General features: G+C 39.1%; 2 protein-coding genes across 4 annotated transcripts; one reads left to right on the top strand and one right to left on the bottom strand.

The window, feature by feature from the left end:
- Positions 1 to 1640: 1640 nt before the first annotated feature.
- LOC149919456 (uncharacterized) lies at positions 1641 to 7334 on the bottom strand. The gene is made up of 2 exons (XM_090137108.1): positions 7000 to 7334; positions 1641 to 6372 (listed from the first exon to the last, which is right to left on the bottom strand). The coding sequence occupies exons 1-2, from the start codon at positions 7332 to 7334 to the stop codon at positions 6222 to 6224; spliced, it is 486 nt and encodes a 161-aa protein (XP_089993234.1). The 3' UTR covers positions 1641 to 6221.
- Positions 7220 to 26668, top strand: ING3 (inhibitor of growth family member 3). 3 transcript variants are annotated; one of them, XM_031615287.2, is made up of 12 exons: positions 7220 to 7360; positions 7520 to 7591; positions 11628 to 11728; positions 13107 to 13172; positions 16278 to 16374; positions 19605 to 19676; positions 19945 to 20064; positions 21284 to 21342; positions 21675 to 21865; positions 22969 to 23161; positions 24301 to 24339; positions 25768 to 26668. In XM_031615287.2, exons 1-12 carry the CDS (start codon positions 7333 to 7335, stop codon positions 25882 to 25884), a joined length of 1155 nt encoding a protein of 384 aa, XP_031471147.1. In that variant the 5' UTR covers positions 7220 to 7332; the 3' UTR covers positions 25885 to 26668. The 3 variants fall into 3 exon arrangements, with proteins under 3 accessions (XP_031471147.1, XP_031471141.1, XP_089993231.1); XM_031615281.2 differs by having other exon boundaries at positions 21185 to 21342; XM_090137105.1 differs by having other exon boundaries at positions 7289 to 7360; positions 7520 to 7584; positions 21185 to 21342.
- The last annotated feature ends 463 nt before the right edge of the window (positions 26669 to 27131 follow it).

Raw genomic sequence — 27131 nt, 5'->3', positions numbered from 1 at the left:
TATGCAATTATCAAATGCCATAATTTATTTTTGTAAATTACCTGTGTTAATTTTAGTTCTAGACAACAATGACAAATTACAGTCCTAATTTCATGGATATGAGATGCATTACATAATGCAAATCTATAGTGTACAGAATCATTAATTATCATCTTCTGGCAGAACTTTCTGTGTTAACTGTGTTTATAAAAGAAGAGACCTACTAAGACATACTATTTCAGGCTTTCCTTCTTCATAAATATTCTTTAGTGCAAATATTTTTAATCTGCATTTATCTTTAGTCTCAAAATGGAAAAATAGGCCAGATATAATTCCAATAGCAAAACGCTGACATCTGTGATAAAAACAAATTATGACTGTTTCTATTTTTACCATGTACTTAATCTGTTGCTATGTTAATTATCAGATAAATATTATTATAAAACTACAACACTGTGTTATCTGTTTTAAGATTATACCTTACACAGACAATTTAGGGGCCACTGTTTTTTTTCTCAACAACAGCTCTCTTGGAAGCTACATGAAGTTCCTCAAGCTTTCAGTCAAATGAAAGTCTCCCATTCTATATACAGTTTAGTGTTCACTGTAAATCACAGAGTACCAGATTTCACTGCTAGCAAAAGTCAATGTTAATGGCATCAGAATATAAATACAGCTGTATTTGAACTGAAACATAACCAGGTTTGTGTATACATAAACAATTTTGATTAAATCTATCCTATATTGATGAAAGATGTTCAGTATCACAAGACCATGGAACAGTTTTCTGATCCTGTAAAATGTTTTGGGTTTCTTAGTAGACTTCTTCATTAAATGGCAAAAGACCTTTCAATTTTATAGATGCACAGACAACAGCCTGACAGTGAGAGGAACACAGGATACAGAAGATTCAGGTTCAGTCCCCAAGTCTACCATTCCTTCCTGTCCCAGACCTAGAGATCAATTAGGACATTTTGTATTTGTATATTTTGAATAATTTCTCACCAACAGAGCCATGAAGCTGAGTAGCTGGTATCTCAGATATAATAATCATTGGACTGTCACCACGGTGGTTTCTCTCACACCCAGCTATCTGTGAACTTTGTTAAAACTGAGAAGAGAAAAGCTCAAGCCCAACACCTGCATAAGTAAGAGGAGAATTCTGAGCTTCCTTTGCATCTCCGAGGAAAGTTTCATTAGCACTAGGCTAATTTATTATCCTGATTATCCCTCTTGTTGTCTTTAGTTTTAGTTTTCTGTAAAAGCTATGTCGAAGCACGAGTGTACTTGCAAATGCTTTAATATATAGTATTCTCCAATATACAGGAAAAAGAGAAAAAAAGTTGCTTTGAAGAATTCCCAGTTAGCTGCATTCCCAAGTGTTTTGCGTTAATCTTTAAGAGGAGAGACACATAGGAGATTTGAAATTATAACTGAGTGGAATGCAGGATTTCTAGTTAATGGGGAGAAATATTTTATTTTAAAATTGGGATTAAAAGTGTAGTAATTTCATTACTTTCTTATAAACAATTGACAGTTAATTAACAGCAAGGACTTTTTTCTTAGAATTGCTGATACATCATAAATTATTACTGCACCCTCACATGAAATAGTCTAGTCTTTATGTTGAAGCCCTTAATTTTTATAACTTTTCTGTGATATCAACAAATTTAATGGGCAAAATTCATGGTCACCACACATGGGACTATGAATTTGCATTTCTGAACAAAAATGATAATAATATCCTTAAAGGTAGCTGATGCTAGTCACTAGAGTATAACAAATTCAGTTGTAAGTTAAGCAAATATATTTTTAATTATGTTGCAGATTTGACCAAGGATATATAAAACAGGAATGTTTAGGTGAAGTGAAATATTTGTACAAGTTAGAAACACCACATGAAAAATGTAAATAGAACAGCTGAAGAAGAGCTAATGAGTTCCCCAAATTGGCCATATTTGCATCAGTGGTGTACATCTCTAATAACATTATTACCCTGTACATTAGCTTTCCCAGAAAGATCACTTCATTTTATCTTAGAGCAATGCAACTACAATACTACTACCATCTTGAATACATCTAGCAGTAATAGTTTCCTTTTTTTCTTTCTCCAAATTTTGTCTAACATAAGCACAGGGTGGTTTTAGAAAAGGGGCAGGCTTGCACTTTGTGCTCAATTGCAGTAGGTCATCTCCCTTGGTAAGAAGTTAAAGCCTTTGCAGTCTGTCACAAAGATGTGTCCTCTCTTACAACTCATCTGAGACTGAACTCCAGATTCTTGGATGTCCTAATTTCTGCACAGCTCGTGTTTAATGATCATGGAGGAGGTGATTTCTGTGTTGTCCTCACAGACCTGATAACATGCCCAGGAGCAGTGAAGATTCATGCCTGCCCTCAAAGTCTATGTCCTTTCCTGCAGCAGCTGTACTCCCTCAGTCAATCATAATGTCACTATCTTGGCAAGTTTCTCAGAGTTTTTCCTTCCCCTGTTGCTACTCTTACCTTCTTTGAATTTGCTCCAGGGACAGAGAAGGCCACAAGTACATGAATTTGGGAAGAAGGCAATAACTGCACTGTCACCACCTAAATTTCATCTTTTTTCTTTTTTTTTTAACCTGCTCTGTCTGCAGGGCCGAATTCTCAGAGGACATGTCTTTTGAGCAGTATGGGAGATAGATGTGTCAGCCCATGCTCTTCTATGCTATTAATGTAATAGCAGCCACTTATATCATTTCTTGGTGAAAAAGTTACCAGTTATGGACCTCTTCCAGCCACAAGAATTTGCTGATCTCATGGGAAAAGGTATGAGTGTAAATCTGACAGTCATAAAAAGGTAGGATACATCCTTCATTATAGATAATCAGTTACAGGCATTTCAAAATTAAACTTTTATTAGAACTGTTTAAATATTCAATAAAGTGTGATTTTTAAACTTTATTCACATGCATGCCATGTAATCCAGCATTAAGGATTTTAATAAATAAAAATCAAGCAAATAAAACCAGATATTCTTTGAACAGCAGAACTTAAACTGGTGCCTTGTGCATTCGTGGCTTATACCAGTGCCTTATAAGTCACATTCAACGACTGAAGCTTTTTCTGCGTTTGGGTCACTCTCGTGACATTGCTCTCCTGTAGATTTTCTTGAGCCTAATAGGGTAGCAGGTCCACACTACAAAATTTTCCTCAATGAAAGGAAGAACAAGAAAATATACTGGGGACTACCCAGCATTTAAGGCATATACAATCTCTTAGAAGGACTATTTTTCTTTCAGATTGGTTGATTAGTCAATTAATTCCAAAGAGACAAGGCAGAGGGAAAGAACAAAGTGTGCACACAGACACACAGAATGCCTACGTAAGCTTTATTTCTTAAGGAAGTCAGGATAAAAACATCTCAGTGATTAATACACAAACAGTGATCACTCATATCCTGCAGACTTTCAGGAAATAACTGAAATCTGCAAGTAAATTTAACCGAGTCTGCAGCAGACAAAATTAACTAAAAGATGGAGACGTAATTGCCTGAGTCTGTACACAAAGTCAAGCTGAAAGATAAATGGCAGATCCATCTTCCTGTTGACTGTTGAAGTAAATTAATTATCTGAGGTCATGGATTTGTTTCCAGAAATAAGAATGCGAATCCGAAGAATTTGAAAGAGTTTGTAATAAGTAGAAAATCTCAGCAGATAACCATGCAGCCACAATACTGCTGGGCCAAATTTGCCCTTTTGAGGATCATTTCACAGAAGTGTGAAGTTTCTGCATAGTGCTGTACTAGACAAGGGTAACATTATTTATTTGATAGCCTCATCCTGCTTCTTCCTAGGATCTGGCTTCGAACAGAGTTTCCCATTACATGAAGTTGATTGTCCAGAACAAATACGATCATGCTGTAACTCTTACATGGCACTCAGTCTCAAGACAGTTTAGTTATTTAACAAATGTCCTCCAACAGCCATGGTGTGCAGTACAACAGGAATGACAGTTATTTCCTGCAGTGAGTATGCGGCTGTGGGTGATGTCCCTGTATCGGTAGCAGTGGAATATGGGCAATGATGGGCTCCGTGGCAGCTGGGAGGGACAGCTGGACTGTGAGACAGAGAGAACTGAAGAGAATGGAAAAACAACAGCACCAGAAGAAAAACAGCATGTAACAAACAGGAAAAGGAAGAATGATAATAAAATAAGTGAGGAGACCAACAGGCCTGATACTGGCTTTGGCAGACAAAACAGCTCTGAATACTGCCACAACAACGTATCCTTGCAGAAGTGCACCGTGGTGAATGGATTCTGGCCCACCAGCCAGGACTTCTGCAGCAATGCACTGGCAGGTGCCAAAGAAAAGCAAACACACTGCCCAGGCTGGTAGCTGTATCCTGGCACTGTTGCACGCTTGTCTGGTTCTGTTCAGTTGTCACTGTATCCTAAAGTTCTGTGCAAACAGGCAAGTTGTCAGTAACAAATGGGTTTGGCTTTCCACGCTCTCTGTCAGCAATTTGTGTGTAAAGGCTGGGAGGCTTTCTTGTGAGAAGAGAGCACATGAACCTAGCAGCAGGAGCTGAGACCTGGAGAGTCAGCCAGGGATGGGCTGGCAAGCTCTTTGCCAATTCTTTCAAATCAAACCACTAGCAATCAGTTCTTGAAAACAAAGGAAAGAAACAAACCGCAGGGATTACAGAATTGAAAACACTGGATTAGACAACAATTACAAAGAAAGTATTGAAGAAACTATACAGTGAGACCCCAGAAGGATACAAAAAGCCCTTGAAAACATGTACAAGATAGGATGGATCTGGAAGAAACTAGGAAAGGGAAAGACCAACTCATTGACAGCAGGTGGAATATAAAAGTGGAAAAGATGGAGTTCAGAGATTTGGAAGACAAATCACAAAGTAAGTAGAGAGAGGAGAAATTATAATACCTGAAAATGGATATTAGAGAGACTTGGAGAGAAAATAGGGAAGTGGGAGAAGATTTAACACTCTTTACACTGTCTGAGACGTACATCAGAACATACAACCACGTTATTAATCAGTTTTTTCCCTGACAGTTGAAAAGTAATGAAGCCTATGCAAGCAATTAGCTTTAGGTAGATCACAGGACAACTGTAATATTTCCTTATACAATCACTCTGTCACAGGTGATGATATGTTATTTATGTGAAACATTTATGGGAGATACGCCATCAACACTAATAATGTTATATTAGCAGGAAAAGAAAAAGCAACTCCAGTAGCCACCCTTCCTTTCTCTGTGCTAAGCAGTTCTGTTGCTGTAAGGAAGTTTTCTAAGCAATATCCACTGCAATTTAAAAATTGAATTTATTTTTATCTCGAGTTTACAGATGGTATTTAGTTCTTTTTAAACTGTATTTGCATCCCCTCAAAATACTATCATTAATCGATGTTTCTTTGTTAGGAGCTGTTCTAATACACTGCTCTAAAAGTTAGATTAATCAATAGAGTTAATTCTTTTCATCTGTACTCACCATGAAGCTTTCAGCTCTAAGAACAGCCCCAAGAACAGCCCCTTTCGTATGGCTGGAGTGGCTGATCACTGCTAAAAAAGCTGAGTTTAAACTGAGCTACATCACTCTGCTGTGATGAGCAGCACTCATACACACTATCCTACTGAATTTAGCATGGTTACTCATTTAACTATGCAGTACGAGTTAACATTGGCAGAAATGGAAAATGTTACATTTTTCTACTTGTTAAAAAATAAATAAATACCAATGAAGACTACAGGAGACTACAGAGAGAGAAATTAAGTACGTGTTTGACTCTACTCAGATACTGGGCAAACTTAATAGTATTTTCACTTGTATTCAACTGCGTAATTCCCTCTGATCCCTTGTTTTAAAACACTACAATGAAGAGTTAACAAACAATCTTTCAATTTTTTATAGGTCTCTCACATGTAACAATGAACCATGAACCATCAACAGGAGCACTCAGGTGCCAACCCCACTGGAATTTTGTCAGCCATTCTGTTGGCAAGCCTAAATCTCATTTTCCCCTTCCACTAACGTTATCAGGGCACACACTGCTACTAAAGGGAATGACTGAGACACAGTCGCAAGAGTGGTGGTTCTTAGACCCAGGCAGCACAACTCACAGGAGTTAGATGAAAATATCCCTGCACCATAGCCCTCAGGAATGATTTTAATGGTTATTCCCAAAGCTTGACAAGATGAGCATGTGGCAAAGCCAGGCATGAAAACCGGGGCATACAAACAGTCACAAGGGTGAGTCTAGTACTAAACGTGGAGGTTGGTGGCAATGCCTGTGGTGGGGGGTTGGAGCTTCGCAATCCTTGAGGTCACTTCCAACCCGGGCCATTCTGTGATTCTCTGACAAGGTCCCAACTCCCTGGTCGTCCCAAGGACTCCTGTCACAAAGCAAATGCAGTTTTTTACTTGGACAAGATTTAAGCACACACGTCCTTTTCTTGCTCATATGCATGAGACAGATGACAACACGTAAACAAGAACGTGTGGAAATCCACTCTGTTCTGCTACAGCAGCTCCCGCACTCCCTCTGCCCACACCTGACACGGCGTGGTCCACAGAAATTCCCCCTCCCAGCGGAAAATTTGCTGAAAATCGAATTGTAAGCAGGCCTCCAAAAAAGCAATCATCACCTTCTTCTATGCGCTTGTCCATAACTAAACCAACAGAACAATTCTAAAGCAGTAATGAAATGAAGTACTTCAGGAATTCAAAGCGCATGAAAACCTTCAGCCCTCAACATTTTAAAACCAACTACAGTAAGCACTGTAAGCGGACTGCAGTCAATACTACGTGCCTGCAATGCATTCTCTACTCTTAGCAATAGTTCTGAGCCAAACGAAACTGAAGTCGGACTGTCGCCTGGTGCCTGCATCGCTGTGCGCGCTACACGGCGGCTGTCCTCACAGCGTGACACACACCACAAGGCATAACAGCTGCACATTAACTCCTTTCGTGGCATTTCTTTTCTATTTTACTTTTTCTACGCAACTCTGCCCATATCTCACCCCTCACAACGCCAGAGCAGCGCCGGGACGGGACGGGACGGGACACACCGCCCGCCCGGTCCCGCCCCCGCCGCAGGAGGCGCACGGCGGCACGCGTAGCTCCCCGGCCGGCCCCCGCGGAACTCCATTTCCCGTGATGCCGCGAGAGCAGCGCGAGCCGCGGTCGCGTCACGGGCGCAGGCAGCCAATCGCGGCGCGGCCGAGGCGGGCGCCGTCAGCCGCCAATGTTGTTTTCGCTGAGTCGAGCCGCCGGTGTTGTTGGCCGCGGCGCCATATTGGAAGGGACGAGCCCGCGTTAGCGAGAAGCCCCTTGGCGCTGGCCCGGCCGCCGCCATGCTGTATCTGGAGGACTATCTGGAGAGTGAGTGTGTGCGGGACGGGGACGCCGGGCGGCCGGGCACGGCCGGCGGAGGGGAGCCGGGGAGAGGGCGCGGCGACGTGGCGGCGCCCCCTCCCCCACGGCGGTGAGCGACTCACACCCCCCCCTCTCTCCCCCGCCCCTCCCTCCGTGTGCCCGCAGTGATCGAGCAGCTTCCCATGGATCTGCGCGACAGGTTCACCGAGATGCGCGAGATGGACCTGCAGGTGCAGAGTACGTGAGTCCCGCCCCCTCCTCTGCCCGCCCCCTCCCCTCCGCCTCCCGCCGCTGCCCTCCGCCTCCCGCTCCCTCGCCCGCCCCGCCAGCAGGGGGCGCTCGCGCCCCGCCTCTCCCGGCGCCCCGCCGCGGGGCAGGAAGGCGGCCGGCGGCGCAGGGAACGGGGGAGCGGAGCGCCGCCGCTGAAGGCGCTCCGATTTTCGCGGGCCCCGCTGCTCCCCGCGGCTCCCCGGCGCCCGGCCCGGGCCGCTCGCGCCCCGCCGCCACCCCGCGCTCCGGCAGCTCCTCTCCGCTCCACCGCGGGGAACGGCGTCCCGACGCCCCGTCCCGGCTGCCGGCCGCCCGGCGTCCTCTCCGGCTTGGCGACGGCGGGAGGCGGCGCTGCGGAGGCCCGGCCCGCGGCGGGGAGCTGCCGGCACGCAGCGAGGGGCGGGGCGCGCTCGCCTCGTGCACTGACAGTGAGCGGCGCCCCGGCCCCGTCCGCGCGGCGCTGGTCGGCTGCTGCGCTTGTGCTGCTCCCTGGAGCCTTATGGGTGGCACGTCCCGAGCTCTCCCGGTTTTTGGTCCCTCAGAGCAGTGATGGTGGTTTGGATCAGGAGCTGCACCCCACTCTTTCAGCAGGTCATGCTGGTTCTGAGACCTTCCAGCCACTTCCCCTCACCACAGCGAACAAGAATGAGATTTTTGCCTGTGCTCTTATGCTTTAGTTGACACTTAACCACATACACGTTTCCTTCGTTTTGTATGAGCTTAGCACCTGCAGCTGTTTCTAGGATGCGTTCCCCTTTGATCCTCTGCAGCAATCCCCTCTGGGACTCATGTCCCATAGCACCCAGTGAGGTGTTGCTGTGTTAACACGCAATAAATGTGTTCATCTGTATGTGAGGGGCAGAGGTCTTTGTTAATGTAACATAGACAAGAGATGAGAGGATTCCTCAGTGCCAGAGGGGTTGGAGTATTTCAAAGAAGGATGAGAGAAAGAGCAAATGTTGAAATAACAGCTAAGATGTTATACAGTAATATAAAAGTCTACACCATGCTTTTAGCATCTTACTGTGTAGGAGTGCAGTTCTGGGTCTTATCAGCCTGGAGAAGAGAAGACAGAGGATCTCATCACTGTTGATAAATATCTGAAATGCAGGAGTCAAATGGATGGGGTGGGCTCTTTTCAGTGGTGCCCAGCAACAGGACAAGAGGCAACAGGTGCAGACAGGAACACAGAAAGTTCCATACAAACATGAGGAAAACTTCATTGCTGTGAGGGTGATAGCGTTGGAACAGGCTGCCCAGAGGTTGTAGAGATGCTCAAGACTCACCAGGATGCTTACCTCTGTAACCTGCTTTAGCAAGGGATTGGACTGGCTAATCTCAGGGCTTTCTTCCAAACCCTGTGATTCTGTGATTCTTTTAACCAATAGTTTAACTATAATAGTTTGAAGTGAGACTTCAGACTTTCTCTTGGGTATTTATTAGTGCCAGCCAGTGCTGCCAAGGTTGCAGTGGTGTCATTTCCTTTGCTTTAACTGGAAGTTGTGAAAAACACTGAATATTTGTATACAGACACCAACCTTATGCCCAGATTAAGGTTTCTGGTTCTTTGAGGATTCTTACAATGAGTGACAAGGCATCCTAATGCATTATGAAACTTCTGGACTCACATCTCTTCAGCTGTCAGTTTGATAGCTCATGCTGAATACTTCATGTGAACCCATGAGCTGTTATGATGCTGTGACCCAGGAGTTGATGTGAGGGATCAGTGTCTCTGACCTGTATCAGAACAGTGTTCTGGCAGGTGCTACTGGCCCAGAAACCTGTACAAGACTTCATTTAGAGATAACACAGATGTTGTCTTTTAGAGTTAGAGGTTTGGATGATTCAGTCTTCAAATGGGGCAGGTTTCATCATCATCATCTTCATCATCATCTTCATCATCATCTTCATCATCATCTTCATCATCATAAGATAAATCAGCAGACAGGTATATGCTATGTGCCTTGGTAAGGCTCTTGTGGGAAAAGTGAAGAACATCAGAGTTGAAAGTCAGTCATGAGTTCTGAGACGTTTGCATGTGGAGTACAGAATGTTTTCCGTCTACGTAGGTTCAAATCATGGATTACCAGCCAAGCTCTAGAAAAAAAATCCTGTCCTCTAATAGAATTTCTGTCAGCTCTCTTTGAAAATCTGTTCTAAAAAATTAGCGTGTCCGAATGAAGTAGCACAGATGAAAGAGAGGTGAGAGGGGAGAGAAGCTAAGGAGGGTATACTATGGAGGACCTTCCATGTGATGTAGTAGAGCTGCCCTGCATTTCTGCTTGCCAGTTCTTCTCTTTCAGGAGACACCAAGTTTCTGTGGAAGTTTTCACTTAAGCAGTTTTACATAGACTGATATCTGTTCTCATTTAAAAAAAAAAAGACTTTTATAATTATTTTTATTCCTCAGTCTATGGAGCTGTATAATAATAATCTCTCAGTTGTTTTCAGGCTGGAAATAGGAGGTAGAACCTTTTGTCCTTTAGCTTTATTGACGAAATTATAGTCATTTGATGGAAGAACAAACCTTTTGGAAGCTTCACTTGTTGCTCAGTCACTGTCCTCCCTAAGCATAACGCAGTGCAAATGGAAAATGTTCATTTGACTGCTTTGTCTGTCTGGATCTGAGTCATCTTGATTTGAGCCTTGGCAACGACTATTTTGGCTTGGGATAAATTCTTATCATTCCTGTCTAAAGTTGTTAGTTTCCTGTTGGGTTTGATTCTGGAGATTACCTGCACAGGTAGCATCAAAAATTCTTTGCTCACTTATTATGCTTGATTTTTCATCATTTGCATGAGCAACTCGTTCTGATTGTTCTTGAGGATTTGTAATATGAAAAGACTTCAGGATCTGTTGGATCTGAGGAATTAACTATACTTGCAGATTCATTGGTTTCTTGAGCTAGATACTTGGTTTCTTTACCTCACCCCCACCTGGCACAGTTTTAGTGCTGGCTTCTGAAAAGCATGTTTATTGTTTTACACTGAGAGCCCAAAGTCTGTAGGTAGGTGGTGCATTGTCATGTTTAACTTGAAAGTTGTCTGGATTGTATTGCTGAAAGTTCTGTTTAAAACATAATAATAATTGCAGTACTGTCCCTTATCTTGAGACTAGCAAGCTGTCAGGGTTAGTTTGACTGAAGCAGCTGTTTGGTTTTGGACGTATGCAAGTTGTTGCATGTACAAATGTCCAGCTGTTGAAATATTAAACTTGATGCTTTTTATAAAGGATGGTGGAAGGAAAGCAAAGTAAATCCCTCTTCCTGCTTCAATAAATAACCAGACAAGTAACTTGTGGTTTACATTTTCCTTTCTTATAATATGTTGAGTAATTTTACTTTTTCCCCATGATATATTTCTCAGCTGCATGTAAGAAAGAATCCTGTCCATGGTATCCCATTAGAGCATTTACCTCTTTGTTCTACAACATGGGAGTTAGGGGGTGGGAATAAACTTGTGGGTGTTTTAAATTGCTCTTGTTCTTCCTAGCATACTGTGGAAGGGCCTTGAATTAAGGGACTCTTCAGTTGCTCTTCTCTTTTGAGACACTAATTTTTCCAATTATTTGTTTTTGTATTTGACTCTTTCTCTTAGAGAACATTTTGTTACCTGCTCAGTTTGTAACTGGTTAGAATGTTCCAAAGTCAGCAGTCTAGAGCCCTGGGTGAGGAGTTTGGGTCGTGCTTTAAGTCACCACCACTGCTCTTAGGGGCAAAAAATCTTTAAAACTTGGAGTTCTGCCTTTCCCATGTGGAGAGCATAAGAAACTTGATGAGAATCCTACCAGAATGCAATTCTACTTATTGGAAATTTACCCAGGTAAATATTTCCCTCCTCTGTCTGCTGTCACTTGTTTTGTTCTTCTTATTTACTTACTTGTTTTTGCTACAATAATTTACACCTCAGTCCTGTCAACTTCATTTCAGAAAAAAATTCCACCTTGTTTTGTAATGTTTATGTATGTGAGAAGATAATATTTGTCTTAATATTTCCCCGTGCAGATGCAATGGATCAGCTCGAGCAGAGGGTCAATGAATTTTTTATGAACGCAAAGAAAAACAAACCTGAATGGAGAGAAGAACAGATGACATCAATCAAAAAAGTAAGGATATCACAGGAGTGGGCTGCATTTGTATTTTTAAAAGAAGATAACCTAAGGAAAAAACAGTTTATAATTGAGTGAAGTCTTAAGTGTTCAGAACTGTGACTTCCTCTGGGTTTTCACAGAGATGCATTGAACTCCTTAGAGGAGAAAAATGACTGGAAAGTTTCTTTGATAAAGCATTTCTTTTAAGTTTTGCCGAGTATTTGCTACTATTATTAAATTTTTTAAAAAGTGAATATTGGAGTGATGAAACCAGGTACTAGAATTTCAACTTGGATATTTTCTTCCTGCTTGTAGGACTTGAAGCTTTGTAAGTTAATTGGCATTCCTTTAAAGGATGTTTTTCCATCTTAACTTCAACATCCCCTCTGATTCTGCGTCTGTCTTTGTATATAGTATTTATATGGCATGTGTACCATTAGAGAGAGAAGACTAAGAAGATGGCTGTGTTTTCTGTTTTGTTTTATCATTTGACACTTGGCATTGTTGGTATTGTTAGCAGGGTAGTCCATCATTTTGTCAGGAGAAAAATCCTTTCTAGTCCTCCTACACTTGTAACTTCAGCCTCTTAGACAACCAGGGTTTATTCTTTCCTTAAAACAAATAAATTATCTTTAAAAAAAACCACCAAAATCAACAAAACACAATGAAAGTCAAAACTTTGACTTCACTGGAGTAAATTAAAAAAAAAAAAAAAAATTAATGGGATTAAGATCTGAGTTTTCACCTGAGCTAGGTACTTTTCAGTGGAAACTGAAATAAAAAGGCTCTTAAACTTGTTTGAACCTACAGATAAATATGCTTACACTAACTTTAAAAGGGGACTTATCTATAGTTTTTCATTATTTAGAGCAGATTTTAAAATTGTACCTTTAGTAAGTTTATTTTATAATAGTTTATTAAAGTATTTTTAAAATTCACTAATTTAAATTACATAGTTCATTTTCTATATATTTAACTACAGCGCTGAAAAGACTTCTGATCACAATAGCATAATTTGAAGGACAATGGTTTCTTCAATGGTCTTAAAGATCCGTATTAAGTAAAAGACATCATTTCATGTTGAGTCTGTAATGCTGCATAGTATAAAATACATCGAAGGCTATTTCTTTTGCAGTGAACCATATTGTGACATGTGTCACTGTAGGAGGAAGTGTCCATGTCTTGTAGTTTTGCTTTTTCTAAGCAATAAATAGCTGATATAGCTCTCATCTAACATTTAGCTTACTGCTGTGTACAACAGTTTCACAGTCTTTCTGAAAACTCATTTCAGTTTCTACTTCTAATGTACATTTTGTGCTAGGTTAAAATAGCTTAAAACAGCTGAAATTAATTCAATTACATTTGTGACTTAAAAGCATTCTCTTTATACTAGGATTATTACAAGGCTTTGGAAGATGCAGATGAGAAAGTACAGCTGGCTAATCAAATATATGATTTGGTAAGTAGACAAAAGGCTTGTAGTGCATTACCTAAATTTATGTCTTCAGGAGTTCAGAACATTTTGATAAGTGCTATAGTTGTGTAACTTGTGTTCTTACATCAGCTTCAAACAGATTTTTTTTTTCTTTTAGAAAGAGACACTTAATGTTTTACTGACTCCTAGGAATTTTGTTGCTTATACACTGTTGTAAAATATAAAGAAATAATTTGAGAAATCGTGAGGTTTTAATGTATTCTCTTTCTGGTTGTATTTGGTTATGAAAAGGGACCACGTGCAATCTGTTCCACCTTGTAACGTATGCATTTTGAGTTTTAACTATATTTACTTTACTCTCTCTCAGAGAACAAAAATTGCAAGTTATTGCTCTAAAATATAGTAGACATAAAACAAATATTATTTGTTTGTGTTGATTCTCCTTCCATCTACTAGTGAATATTGGAAGATTCCCTCTCTCTCAGTGCAAAACTTCTTCATTTTGCAGTAGTTTAAAGATAAGTACATTATTCTACTGCATGACTACAGATGAAGAAAGCATTTTGAACACAGTGATTCTTTATTCATTTTTTTTTCTTTTGTGAATTTTTGGTACACCAGAGTATTTCATACTTTACTCAAAAGCACGTCAGTCTTTCCATGTTCAGTACAAACACCATTCCTTCTATGCATGTTGGCAGATGTACAAGTATTGAACTACAAGAAATCTGTAATTTCTTCATATAGCATAACCACTTTTACAGGGCTTTTCATGTACTGTTCTTTCTCTTCCAGTTTCTATACCCATACTCACAACAACCCTAAATGCTATTAGCCCCTTTTCTCATAGAAAACACCTAGCATTTTGTTTTGGAACACCGCCTGTAATGAGAGGGGTTCTGGCTGCTGAGCCAATATGCAGCTTTGGTGAATCCTGTATTCACTGGACAGCTGAGGAGCAGCAGCCCATTTTAGTGCTAATTCTAGTATTTCTGCTGAGTGGGAAGTGTAGGAGGCCAAGAAGTTGTGATTCTTTGTGTTCTTATACATGCTTAATTCTGAATGGTGGAAAACTGCTGGAAGAGTAATTCTTAGCAGACCAGATAAAAAGGTGTAGCTCGTGCTTGTCCAACATTTGGCTTCTCTGGGCTGCATTCAGCAAACAGAAATTGCCACAGGCCACATATAAAATATATAATAAATGTAATGCTTATAAGTAACAAAACTTTTCTTAATGTATTTTTATTAAAACCTAAAAACCAGGGAGCAACAAAAGCATAAAACTGATATGATGTTTGACCTTGTTTTTGTGAAACTTATGCATCAGGCTGGTTCTATGGCAGTGGTTGCCACTCTTAGTGAGTTCTCACGGTATTCATCTGAGATTTTTGATGAAATATTTCTCTTCCTGTGCTTCGTCCTTGACAATAATTGTTCACAAATGTATATACTGTCAAAAACTGATGACATGAATAAATGTGAGTGAAGTGAGGGGTATTTTTCTCTGGAAGGAGGGCTTATGAAAGTCTGGCAAAGAGACATGACAGAATTTTTCTTTGAGTTGAATCCTGATTGCAACTCTATACATTCCATATGAAATTTGCAAGTAATGGATTTCTGTTGACTGAAAATGGAGTTGCAAATATATAAAAAAACAATTTTTTTTTTTTGAAATATTGAAACCTATTCTCAAATTTCTTTATCAAAATGGAAAGCACAGCTGCATATTTTTCACTCTTTACAGGACAGTGTTCAGCCAATGTATCAAAATGCATATAACTACTTTCCGTTACTTCAGCTTGCCATAATTTAACTTTCATTTCAAATGCTGTTAATGTCTGAAGCACAGAAAAGTGATTTTTCACCTTAAGGAAGCATGTTTAACTCTTTTAAATGAATGATCAAATCCTCCAAAAATACTCAATCTGTGAGCCATAATTTTAATCTTTGTGTTCTGGCACAAGTTTTCCTTTTGATTCTGTACAGAACTTGATTTCACTTTGCAGACTGTTTTTAGCATTTTACCCTGACTTATCCATCAGGAAGATACATGATGACCCCATAAATGCATCCATACTTTTAAAGACCTTGTAGAATTGGTGATGATTCAGTCCCTTGGACTTGCTGAAATTCACAGCTTTGATGATTTGCACGACATCCAATTTTGAAGCTTTTGCACGTATATTTTCTTGATGTCTGATGCAGTGAGATACAGATGGTAACTGAATCATCTTTTATTAGTTTTATAAGTCCATCTTTTTTTACCAGCCATCACTGGGTCACCATCAGTAGCTATATTAGATATGTTGACAGAGGTTAAAGAAAATCGCTTTAATGTATTTTTTTACTGATTGAAATAAATCAGGAGGTTTAGCTGTGTCTTTCAAGGGTGCCAAAGTAGTCATTTCTTCAATGACAATATATTTGTTATCAATGCTCTAGTGAAAATGGCAAGTAGAGCTATGTTGTCTGTAGTATTAATATTTTCATCTATCACCAAAGCATAAAATTTGAGATCAGCTTTACTTTCCAGACTTTTCTTCATATACTTTCTAATTTTTTTTCAATTCAGCTAACTGCAGTCTGGTGGGACAAATTGGAGAGGAAAAAAAAAAAAATTTTATTAATCAGGACACACAAACTCACCATCAGGAAGTGGTTTTGATTTTTTTGCAGTAAGATGTGCTATCATGTAACTAGCTTTTAGAATGCAGTCATAGAATCATACAGGTTGGAAAAGACCTCTAAGATCATCTAGTCCAGCAGCCCACCTACCATCAATATTGCCCACTTAACAAGGTTCTTTATTACCATTCAAGTTTTAACTTTTTTTTAAGTATTTTTGTTGAGGTGACAGACTTTTTTAGTTCTGCTGTTTTGTCTTTGCAAAGCGTTCCTTGATATGCATCAAATTTGACATCATGTTTCTGCATAGATTGTCTCCTCAAATTGTAATCTTTGAAAAGTGCCGTGATTTGTTTGCAAATTAAGCACAGCACCATATTATTTATCAGCACTGCAATGTGAGCTGAGTTGGGTCACATGCATCCTGTGGGTAGGACGTGCCTGGTGTAGTTATTCATGTTCCAGAACTGGACGCTATTTACTGTTGCATTGTCTCCAAAACAGGTAGATCGTCATTTGAGAAAACTGGATCAGGAACTTGCTAAATTTAAAATGGAACTTGAAGCAGACAATGCTGGAATCACAGAAATATTAGAGAGACGTAAGTATGCATAATTTTCTTAAAATACTTGCCAGATTTTCTGTCACTTTACAAAAGTGAGACACGATGAAGTTGTTATTGGTCTACTGTGTTTCCACTCATTTTCCAATTTTGCTTCGACCTACATACCTTTTTTCAGTCAGTGATTCTCAAATTTTTGTTCAAACTTGATTTTTACCAGTGGAATCCAAATGCACCTGAGAAATTAGAATGACTTCTCTATTTAATAGGGCTGTTGTACATGTGAATAGTTAAACTAATGTACAGAATTATTTAATACTGTTATTAATACTATAGGCATTCAGGAAAGTATTGCAATCTATGCTTAACCTACTGGGCCAGTTGACTGCCACCAAATAGAGGAGAGTGGATATTCCAATTACCAGCACAGAATGTCAAATAAAGATTCCCTACTTTGTGGATGTCTTTTTTTAAAGAGAAGAGAATGGATGATTTTATTAAAAGGTGGTGGGAGAGGAGCATTTGAGGAAGAAACCTGCAAGCTCAACATACTGCAGCACTACACAGCTAGTGTTTAGACTGTAAATGGAATGTAATGTGACAGTTTTAAGGCAAACTTAGTGTGGAAAAAATCCAGCCCTCTATACCTATTAGTATTTAGGTGTCAAGTTCAAATGTGATTATGATAAATTTCAGAGTTGCTACAGCATTTTTTTATTACGAAGCTAATAGTCAGTGACTGTTCTTCATAACCAAGGCTAGTGAAAAATACCCCAAGTCACCTGAAGAATTAAGGGGTAAATAGTCTTTCTTAGAACTTTGTCATAAAAGCTAATTTTCCTCAAAATTTAATTGCTTGTTTGTTTGTTTTAAATAAGAGGCACAAAAAGAAAACTGCTGAGTAGGTGTTACTAATGAACTACTGCAGAAGAGGGCAACTAGTTTGTTTTTGAATCCAAGCTGCGGTTTTGAGATCTGATGCTAACTTTAATTGGGCCATTTGTTTGGCAGGGTAGGTAGAGTTTTGAAAACTGAAAACACAAGTGAACCAGACTGCATTTAAGATATTTATTACTTACTAAAATGTAAGGTAGAATGAAAAGCCTCTTAAAATTTTTAGCTTTCAGAGTAAATACATGTTATTGAGGTTCCTCTAGAGGGCAGCCTTTGGATTAATTCACAGCATGATTAAAGTTAGTTTAGCCTTTCCTTTGCTCCCTCCTTTTCGGATTTCCACGCTGGGTATATTCAACATTTGTGATTTTGATTACAGATGTGTGACAGAATGTTAGGTCAACTTGAAACGTATTTCTGGTCTTGGTATGTTTTGAGTCAATATGACGAGATGGGAGATCACATCATTAATACAGTTTACCTCTTAACTGCATTTTAACATTTATGTTCATAAATGTGTCTATAGTCTTCAGTTCAAATAAGCAATAGCGTCAGTACTTCTAGGGCAGCTTTACTGGCCTGTATGCAACTTACTGGAACAAATGGCATATTGAGAACCAAGAACAACACTACTTTCAATATTGACCTTGATTTTAACTTTTCTTTGAAAGTTGCAGAGCAGTAGTCAGCAATTTCTATTTTAAAACTTTCCTGTTAAAAGGGTTAACAAGAGTAAAGTCCTGTTTAACCTTGTCTGACTAGGCTGGGGTGCAGCAGGCACTGCCAGCTGGGCAAGGGAAGAGATTGTCCCCCTAACTCAGTGCTGTGCGGCCTGAGAGAATCACAGAAACACAGAATCACAGAGCAGCCAGGATTGGAAAGGACCTCAAGAATCATGAATCTCCCATCCCTCTGCCACATGCAGGGCCACCAACCTCCCCATTTAATACTAGACCAGGCTGCCCAGGGTCCCATCCAGTCTGGCTTTGAACACCTCCAGGGGTGGGGCATCCACAACCTCTCTGGGCAGCCTGTTCCAGTACCTCACCACTCTCTCTGTAAAGAACTTCCCCCTGGTATCCAACCTAAATCTCCCCTCCCTCAACTTAAAACCATTTCCCCTTGTCCTGCAGTTATCTACCTTTTCAAAGAGTTGACTCACGTACTGTTTGTAGGCTCCCTTTAGGTACTGAAATGCTGCAATGAGGTCACCCCGCAGCCTTCTTTTCTCCAGGCTGAACAAGCCCAGCTCCCTCAGCCTGTCTTCATAGTGGAGGTGCTCCAGTCCCCTGATCATCTTCGTGGCCCTCCTCTGGACCCTCTCCAACAGCTCCCTGTCTTTCTTGTACTGGGGGCTCCAGACCTTGACGCAGTACTCCAGATGAGGCCTCACAAGAGCAGAGTAGAGGGAGACAATCATCTCCCTGTCCCTCCTGGCCACCCCTCTTTTGATGGAACCCAGGATACCATTTGCTTTCCAAGCTGCAAGGGCACACTGCTGGCTCATGTTAAGCTTTTCATCTTTCAAAACCCCAGGTCCTTCTCTGCAGGGCTGCTCTCAAGGACCGCTCCTTCCAGTCTGTATGGATGCCTGAGATTCCTCCGGCCCAAGTACAAAACCTTGGACTTTGCTGTGTTGAACCTCGTCAGGTTCACCCAGGCCCACCTTTCAAGCCTGTTGAGGTCCCTCTAAATGGCATCCCTTCCTTCCACCATGTCAACTGCGCTGCTCAGCTTAGTGTCACCTCACTCAAGCACTTTGTGTACTTTTGGACATCATGGTATAAGAAGAACATAAAGCTGTTAGATAGCATCCAGAAGTGGGCTGTGAAGATGGGAAAGGCGTCTGAGAGTCAGCAGAGATCTCTTGGTTTGTTCAGCCCAGCGAACAGAAGGCTGAGAGGAGGCCTCAAGGTGGCCTCCCCCTCTCATGACAGTGACAGGACTGGAGGGAACGGCATGGAGCTGTGTCAGGGAAGGGTTGGATGGGTGTTAGGCAAAGGTTTTTCAGCAGAGGGTGGTCGTGTGCTGGAACAGGCTGCCTAGTGCAGTGGTCTTGGCCACAGGCTGCCAGAGTTCAAGAAACATTTGGACATTTCAGACACACGGTTTGAATTTTGTGTGGTCTTGAGAGAAGAAAGGGATTCAATTCAGTAAACCTTACAGTTCCCTTCCAGCGTGGGATATACAGTGATTCAACTTAGTTGTTCCCGGGAACTTATTTTGGGAAAGATTCTAACTCTAAATTCTTTCCAATTAATATAAGTGTAATTGCATAATGTTTTGGTTAATATTGTAAAAACTTAGTTAGTGTGTTAGAAAAATTAAAACCATTACATTGTAGACTTTAAAATTTTTTTACCTCCCATTTTTAGGATCCCTGGAGCTGGATACACCATCTCAGCCTGTGAATAACCATCACGCCCATTCACACACTCCAGTAGAGAGTGAGTATTTGATAGATAAAAGCATATTCACCTTTTAAGATTTATTTGTCATCAAGTACATTTATTATATTTTCCTCCAAATGCTGGAAAAGTTGGGATAATTAAATGGTGATTGTGCCTATTCGGAAAAACTGCAAGAGTGAAATAAAAAGGTTTTACTGATGGCAGTTAGTTGAAAGTGCTATTTTAGTATCTGTCGTTGTTAACAGTTTTACTTTTAAAGTGAAAAGGCTTTTCCATTTAAGTTCACTTCATTTGTTCTTCTTAGAAAGGAAACACAATCCATCGTCTCACCATGGTGCAACAGATCATGTTCCCGAGAAGAAGTTTAAATCCGAAGCTCTTCTGTCTACCCTTACTTCAGATGCCTCTAAAGAAAATACACCAGGTAGTCTTACTTGTTTTACATTTTCTTACTTTTTAACAGAGGGAAGAGAAATCCAATTGTATGTGTGGTTTTAGGTGTTTTTTTTTTTGTTTGTTTGTTTTTTTTAATACGTATCAGAGATTCATACACTTCCCTCTGGGATTTTCAGTCATTTTAAAAATGAGAAATTGCACATATTGTTACTCATCTGTGTTGTGCATGAGGCTCATTGGCTTTGTTATCATTCGACAGCTGCGTGTTGGCTGTTTCTTTTTATTTACATGGTTCGGAAGAGGGTAGCAGTATGGTTTTCATTCATCCAGTGGTAGAAATATAAGAGATCCATGCATTATTTTGAGGAAAAGAAGCCCATGCAGTGATTTCTAAAGTAGGAAAAGAATATTCATTCATCTTATAAGGGTTGCTCTGACCTAGCATTCAGCTATGATCAAATCCTTCTGTGTTGTGTAATATGAGGCCACATAAGAACGCCTTTGATTAGTGAATAAAAACACAGCACAGCTTCCTGTCAGTTTTCAAAATAAGGATGTTTCATAGATTCTTCTCAGAAAGTTGTGAGAGGGTATTAGTAAGTAAAGTACATTGGCAATTTAATGCTGTTCACTAATTTTAAATAGTTTTTTTCATAGTCATTTATCTTTAAGGAGCTTCGCATGAGTTGGCAAACGAAACAGAACTTCGTTTGAACAGCTGTCAAGAAATCTGGTGCATTCAAATTGTGATTTTTAGCTTTTAGTGCTAAGATTGTTAGAAGTGTTATCTTAGGGAAAGTTTAGTTGTACAGTGATATTCTTAATTTCTTCTCAATTGTCACAATAGTCAATATAATTTCAACTGAGGTTGGGCTTATATAGACATAACATCTGTGTTATGACTATATATAGCTGAGTGTGATAGTGAAGACTGCCTTTCTAAAAGGATTCCTTGCACGTGAGGGTAGATGTTTAAGTAGAAAACTATCAGTGTCAAAAAATTTTCTTAGAACTTTTTTCCAAATGATCAGACTACTCTGCATAAATGGAATTCCTAATCTTTCACTGGTTGTCATATATAACTCTTCTTAAAATGCAAAGGAATTTAGTTTCATTTTGAATTTCATGAATGTGTTCTGTTCATCAAGGGTGTCGAAACAATAATTCATCATCCTCTTCAAACAATGCATACAATACAAACTCTTCTCAACCATTGGCATCATATAACCTCGGCTCATTATCTTCAGGATCTGGGGCCGGTGCTATTACCATGGCAGCAGCTCAAGCAGTGCAAGCCACAGCACAGGTAATGTCAAAACATTCTCACATTCTCGTCAGCCTGCCACCCACTAGTGATTAAGAAGGAATACTAGTAATTTTTTGAACACACTATGCTGGTGTGGCGTAGTTCTCATCATTATTGTGTATATGCTACAGTTTCATCTTTTAAAACTTCCATAAAAGGACAACTCATTTTTTACCTTTTCTTGTGGGGTATTCTTACCCATTCTTATCACTTACTATGCATCACTTTATTAAAAGAATAACTGATGAATCTGTGGCAATAATAGCAGCCCGGTATGTCTTAAGTAAGAACTCTACTGTATAATCTGATGCAATATCAGTATTCTTTTTTAGATGAAGGAAGGAAGAAGAACATCCAGTTTAAAAGCCAGCTACGAAGCATTTAAGAACAATGATTTTCAGCTTGGAAGAGAATTTTCATTGTCTAGAGATTCAACTGGGTATTCATCATCAGCTCTGGCATCTACATTAACACAAACATTAAGTTCGTCAAGCACAGATTCACGAAGTGGCAGAAAAAGCAAGTAGGTTTTTTGTTGACTGCAGTTGACAACTAAACTTTAACTTAAAGGTCATAGGCCATATTAGAAATACTTTGTATTTAATATACATGGGATTATAAAACATGAGTGGAAAGTAATTATTCCATACTGCCTTTTTTGTACAGGACTTTCTTCTTTTCTCCACTGTTTCCTTTTTCCTTACGCAAATCCAATCCAAGGTTTTAAAGAAATATTTCGATTTTTTTTTTTTAATCTGTTGTATTGTCTAGTTTCTCTCCTCATTTTTCTCTCTACAGGAGAGAAGACTTGGCCTGAATGTAAATGTTGGAAATACTGTGCAATGCTTTGTAGATGGTTTTGAAGTAGATCTGGAGATTTGCTTCATGCCACTTTATAAATAAGCAGAACATATTGTGATGTCTGACCATGTAGGATAGGAAGCAGAATGAAATTTACTTCTGATAAAAAAAGATTTTTTTTTATGAGGACTCAAAAGTTTTGTTTGAAGGATTTTGTCCCAGATTGCCTGTATTTTAAACTGACTTGCTCTTTTTTCTTTCTTCGTACATATTTATTTTCATTCACAGCTCACTTAAAAAGTTTGTTTTAGAATCAGTTCTCATCTACATATGCCTTGGGTGTCAGATCTGACCTATAAGAAAAAATATAGAATTTGTATATTGACATTGTTCCAGGGGAGTGATAGCTGATGCTTCAGTGGAGATTAGCATAGAATCAGTCATCTTAACAGTAATCTATTGTACATGACAACGTAACATTATTAAGTGCAAATGCCTGTTTTATCATTTACATATTCTTAATGGAGGCTTGACACTAGGAGTATCAGTAAGGGAAAAAAAAATTATGAAGTAAAACATTCAGTAAAGCCATTTGACAGTTTAGAGTTGTTTAATTCCATAGATTAGAGTAGCCTGACTGTAAACTGTTAAGACTGATTTCCGAAGAGATTCAGTTTTGCTATCGCAGTTCTTGAATGAAATGTATTAAGGAATGTCACCTCAGGATTTCTATACTATAGTATTTCAATCAACAAAGAATTGCTTCTACTTGCCAGTAAATGAACTTAAATTATGGTATGGGTTTTTTTTTTTTCTTTCATTCAGAAACAACAACAAATCCTCAAGTCAGCAGTCGTCGTCATCCTCCTCTTCATCTTCTCTGTCGTCATGTTCTTCCTCATCTGCACTGGCACAAGAATTGTCCCAGCAAACAGCAGTAATACCAGAGTCTGATTCTAATAGCCAGGTTGATTGGACCTATGATCCAAATGAGCCACGTTACTGCATTTGTAATCAGGTAAAAACATTGTTCAACCTGAAATATAACCAGATACACTGTTTCACTGTAGGTGAGCTTCTTGCTGTGATTGCTGGCTTAAAAACAGATGAGAATTTCAATACTGCAAATACAATGTTTTTGTTTCCTTAGTGGTAATATGACAGGACATGGGAAAATGGTTTTAAGTTGAGGGAGGGAAGATTTAGGTTGGATGTCACGGAGAAATTCTTTGCCAAGAAAGTGGTGAGGTGCTGGAACAGGCTGCCCAGAGAGCCTGTGGATGCCCCGTCCCTGGAGGTGTTCAAAGCCAGGTTGGATGGGGCCCTGGGCAGCCTGGTCTAGTATTAGATATGGATGTTGGCAGCCCTGCCTGTGGCAGAGGGGTTGGAGCTTGATGATCCTTGAGGTCCTTTCCAACCCAAGCCATTCTTTGATTTTATGAATAATGAACTCAAAGGCCCAAGCAAAAAACAAACCAGTTTTCCTGTGATGTGCCAGATCAGGAGAGTTCTAAGTCTCTTACTGGAGAATTTAGGAATGATTAAATTCAAAGTTGAATACGATCACAGTGAATTTACTTAGAATTTTAAGTTAGAATAATGCTTTTTCTCTCATACTTTCCTCCTTTTGCAAAATAAATTAGTAATGGAGAAGATGCTATTTTTGTAAAAGGCATCAGAAAATTTAAAGACTGAATGAGAGCATGAGAGCATTCGGTTTTAAAAATGCCTGTTCTGATTTTATAGTTTTAAGTGTTAGATTTTTTTTTTTTTTTTTAGAGTTTACAGAATTTGTTGGTTCTTTTGAGAGTATTTCATTGTTTATTTCAAATAGTTCTTGAAGTTATCGTGTGCAAGGGAAATGCTAGACAAAAATACATTTGAAAAGTGGGCTGATGATGTCCAAACCGCAGTGCTCAGTACCAAAATGTACTTAGTTTGAGTTTTGAATGCTAGATTTTTTTATCCAACCTGGAACATACATGTGAACACAACGATGGAACAACAAAAAAATGTATTGTTGCCACTGCTGATGCAAGAACTTCTTAATGTGAAAGAAAAAAAAAGAAAAAGAAACAAAAACCTTGAATTCCATCCCTTTGAAAATTTTGTTTTTATTAATAAGTTTTTTTTTTTTTTTTCCTTCTTTTTTAATAGGTGTCCTATGGTGAGATGGTAGGCTGTGATAACCAAGATGTAAGTAATAAAGTTCAGAATGTTCATAAGAGAAGCCTTGTGCATGTAACTATTGCTTACAGGAGTTACTTTTCTGTAGTGCTTCTTACTTTTTCAGTTTTAGTAAAAACAGAGACAGGTATACCTCTTTGTTTTTTACATATACACAACAAAAAAGTAATTATTTTTCCATTTCCATTCAAATCCCCTACTGCACTTCAGACTTAAACTTCCAGGATGCGTGGAACAAGCAGAGATAAAAGAAAATGTTTTTAATATTAATCTTTCCAGTCACGTAGGAGTTCCATGTATTTCTCCTTGCTTAATCACAATAAGGTTACATAATACTGTGTGTAACAAGAGTATTCAGAAACTGCAAACCTTGCTGTTAAGAACTTTTAGGTGTGTGTGGGGCTTCCATTCTAAACAAAACTGCCCCTTGCTAACTTCTTTGTGCTTGAAAGGTCTTTTTTTTTTTTTGCTTAGGTAAAAATCCTAGACAAAAATTAAAAATTGAAATTGCATTAAGCAAACTTGCATATTTCATCCCTGATCATTGTCTTAAACATTGTAAATACATACTTACAATTTTCTTTTTCTCTATGAGTGGCTGCAAATTTAAAAAGATACATTCTGACCTTGAAAATTTCTTTTAGTATTGAGAATGTACCACTTCGGATTCTGATATTCACAGATTTCACTTTTACTGCTTTGAATTTTTTGTTCTTATTTCATCTTTCATGATTTGTGATGAGACTGAAGGAATCATGCAGAAAATCAGTCAAAGAGTAAAGAAGAGAAAGCAAGAAGTTTCCAGTTGACAAATAGTAGTAGTGCCAAGATCACAGAAAATTTCATGGAAAACTTCCAACAGAAGTAGAACTTAAATATTTGTGTGAGAAGTACGATGTGAATTAATATGCACATGAGTTGAAGCATTCTTCGAGAAACTTCTCCTCATCTGCCCACAGTTCACATTCTCTTAGAAGTCATCTCTTTCCTTAGGAAGTTTGACATACTTGAAATACCCTTTATTTCTGCGAACATCTAGCTATGTCAGTATTAATCCCAATTGTCTGATTCAAATACTGCAAGTTTTAAGAGAGCAAGTGAATGTAATTATGCATTCAGTCCAAAGTGAGTGATTAAGATTACTGTTGTGTCACATAAAGTATTGTCAAGCTAAATTTATCATTAGCACAGTATACTTATTTTGTTTTCTATATAAATGAGTCAGTATATGACTCGTAGAATTTTTGTGGCTTTCCTTATTCTGTTGGGTGTATGGGTATGGATTTCTCCTCTTTTTTCATTTTATCCTATTATTTGCTTGGCATGAAAGGCAGAACCTACACTTTCTACTTGTGCTTCTTTTCATAGAATTGTCTGTAATCACAATTTAAGAAAAAAAGGAAAATCCCAAACCCTCTCTAAACTCTATTTTTATAGTGTCCCATTGAATGGTTCCATTATGGATGTGTTGGACTGACAGAAGCACCAAAAGGGAAATGGTACTGTCCACAGTGTACAGCTGCAATGAAGAGGAGAGGCAGCAGACATAAATAAATATCTTCATCTGGAAAACAAATTGCATACTAAAGGTTTTATGGGGGACTTACGTGGGGGGAGGATCTCCCCCACACTTCCTTGCAACCACTCAAAGAAGGGTTAACATAGCAGTCATAAGATCTTGAACTATTGGTTGGTTTTGCTGGTTGTGTTTTAATATTGTTTGTAAGCTGTTTATGCACATTGATGTGCTGCAGATACTATTCCAGCAAGCCTTGGATTGTTCCAGTGGCCAACATATGCAGACATTTGTACTGTCAAACCATTTTCTCTAAGCAGTGGGCATTCTACAATTATTCAGTCTTCAGAAAATTCTGATAAGTCAAGATTTTAAATGTATGTTTTATATTCAACAGATATACTCTGCTGCATGTACTGTATTCAAGAGCTGTTATGTAACACTATGTATATAAATGGTGCAAAAAGTCAGTGCTTCTTAAAAAAAAAAAAAAAAGACGATGATTTTTAAAATGCCTTTATAGCTTTGGTTCTTTATGAAAATTAATTCAGCAGGCTGAAGAAAATGGTTCTTGTATACAGCGGGCTGTTGTCCTCTAGGGTACTTGAGTATGTAAAAACAAAACAAAAAAAAGCTGTAGAATAAAAGAAACTTGTGCCATTAGTCTATGTTTCTGCTCCAGACAAGGTGCAGACCATAAGAAGAAAGAAAAAGGTGTTAAAGTGATGATAAATTTTTATACCAAATGTGTTTATTTTTTTGTGCAAGTAATCCTTTAAATTTGAATTGTATTAGGTGTTAAAATAAAACAACCTCAACTCCTTGGTTTGATGTTTTCTGCACATCTGTGAAAAAAGAGAGGTTTGTTCATCTCATAGCTTCTGAAGAAAAGTTTCCATGAGAAATTCCTGCCATATTCCTTCTTGAATAGTAGCTTTCATGTAAAAGTTAACACGTGGATCAGGAAAGATGTAAAAGGATAAATAGTTCATCCACCTGTGGAGGCCCTGGAGGTACCTAACAGGGACAGTCATGTTAGGGAGCTTAAAGGGAGGCCAATACATGTGCAGATCCTTTAAGACCTGGTAAATCAGACTGCACATGCTGTAACATAGAATTAGAAATCTTGATTTTTAGATGAGAGCCCCTTAAAAGGTACTTCCCTTGGCTATGAGTATAATGGAAACTTTTTTTTTCTTCCAGCTTGTTTATTTTGGATGTAGTTTGTAGATTTCCTTTCACAGAAAGTTTTCTTGTGTGTGTTTCCGTATGGCTTTTTGGTATG

Source organism: Phasianus colchicus, chromosome 1, assembly GCF_987193195.1.
Source record: "Phasianus colchicus chromosome 1, bPhaCol1.hap1.1, whole genome shotgun sequence".
Lineage (NCBI taxonomy): Eukaryota > Metazoa > Chordata > Aves > Galliformes > Phasianidae > Phasianus > Phasianus colchicus.
This window is presented reverse-complemented; position numbering and strand designations above follow the sequence as displayed.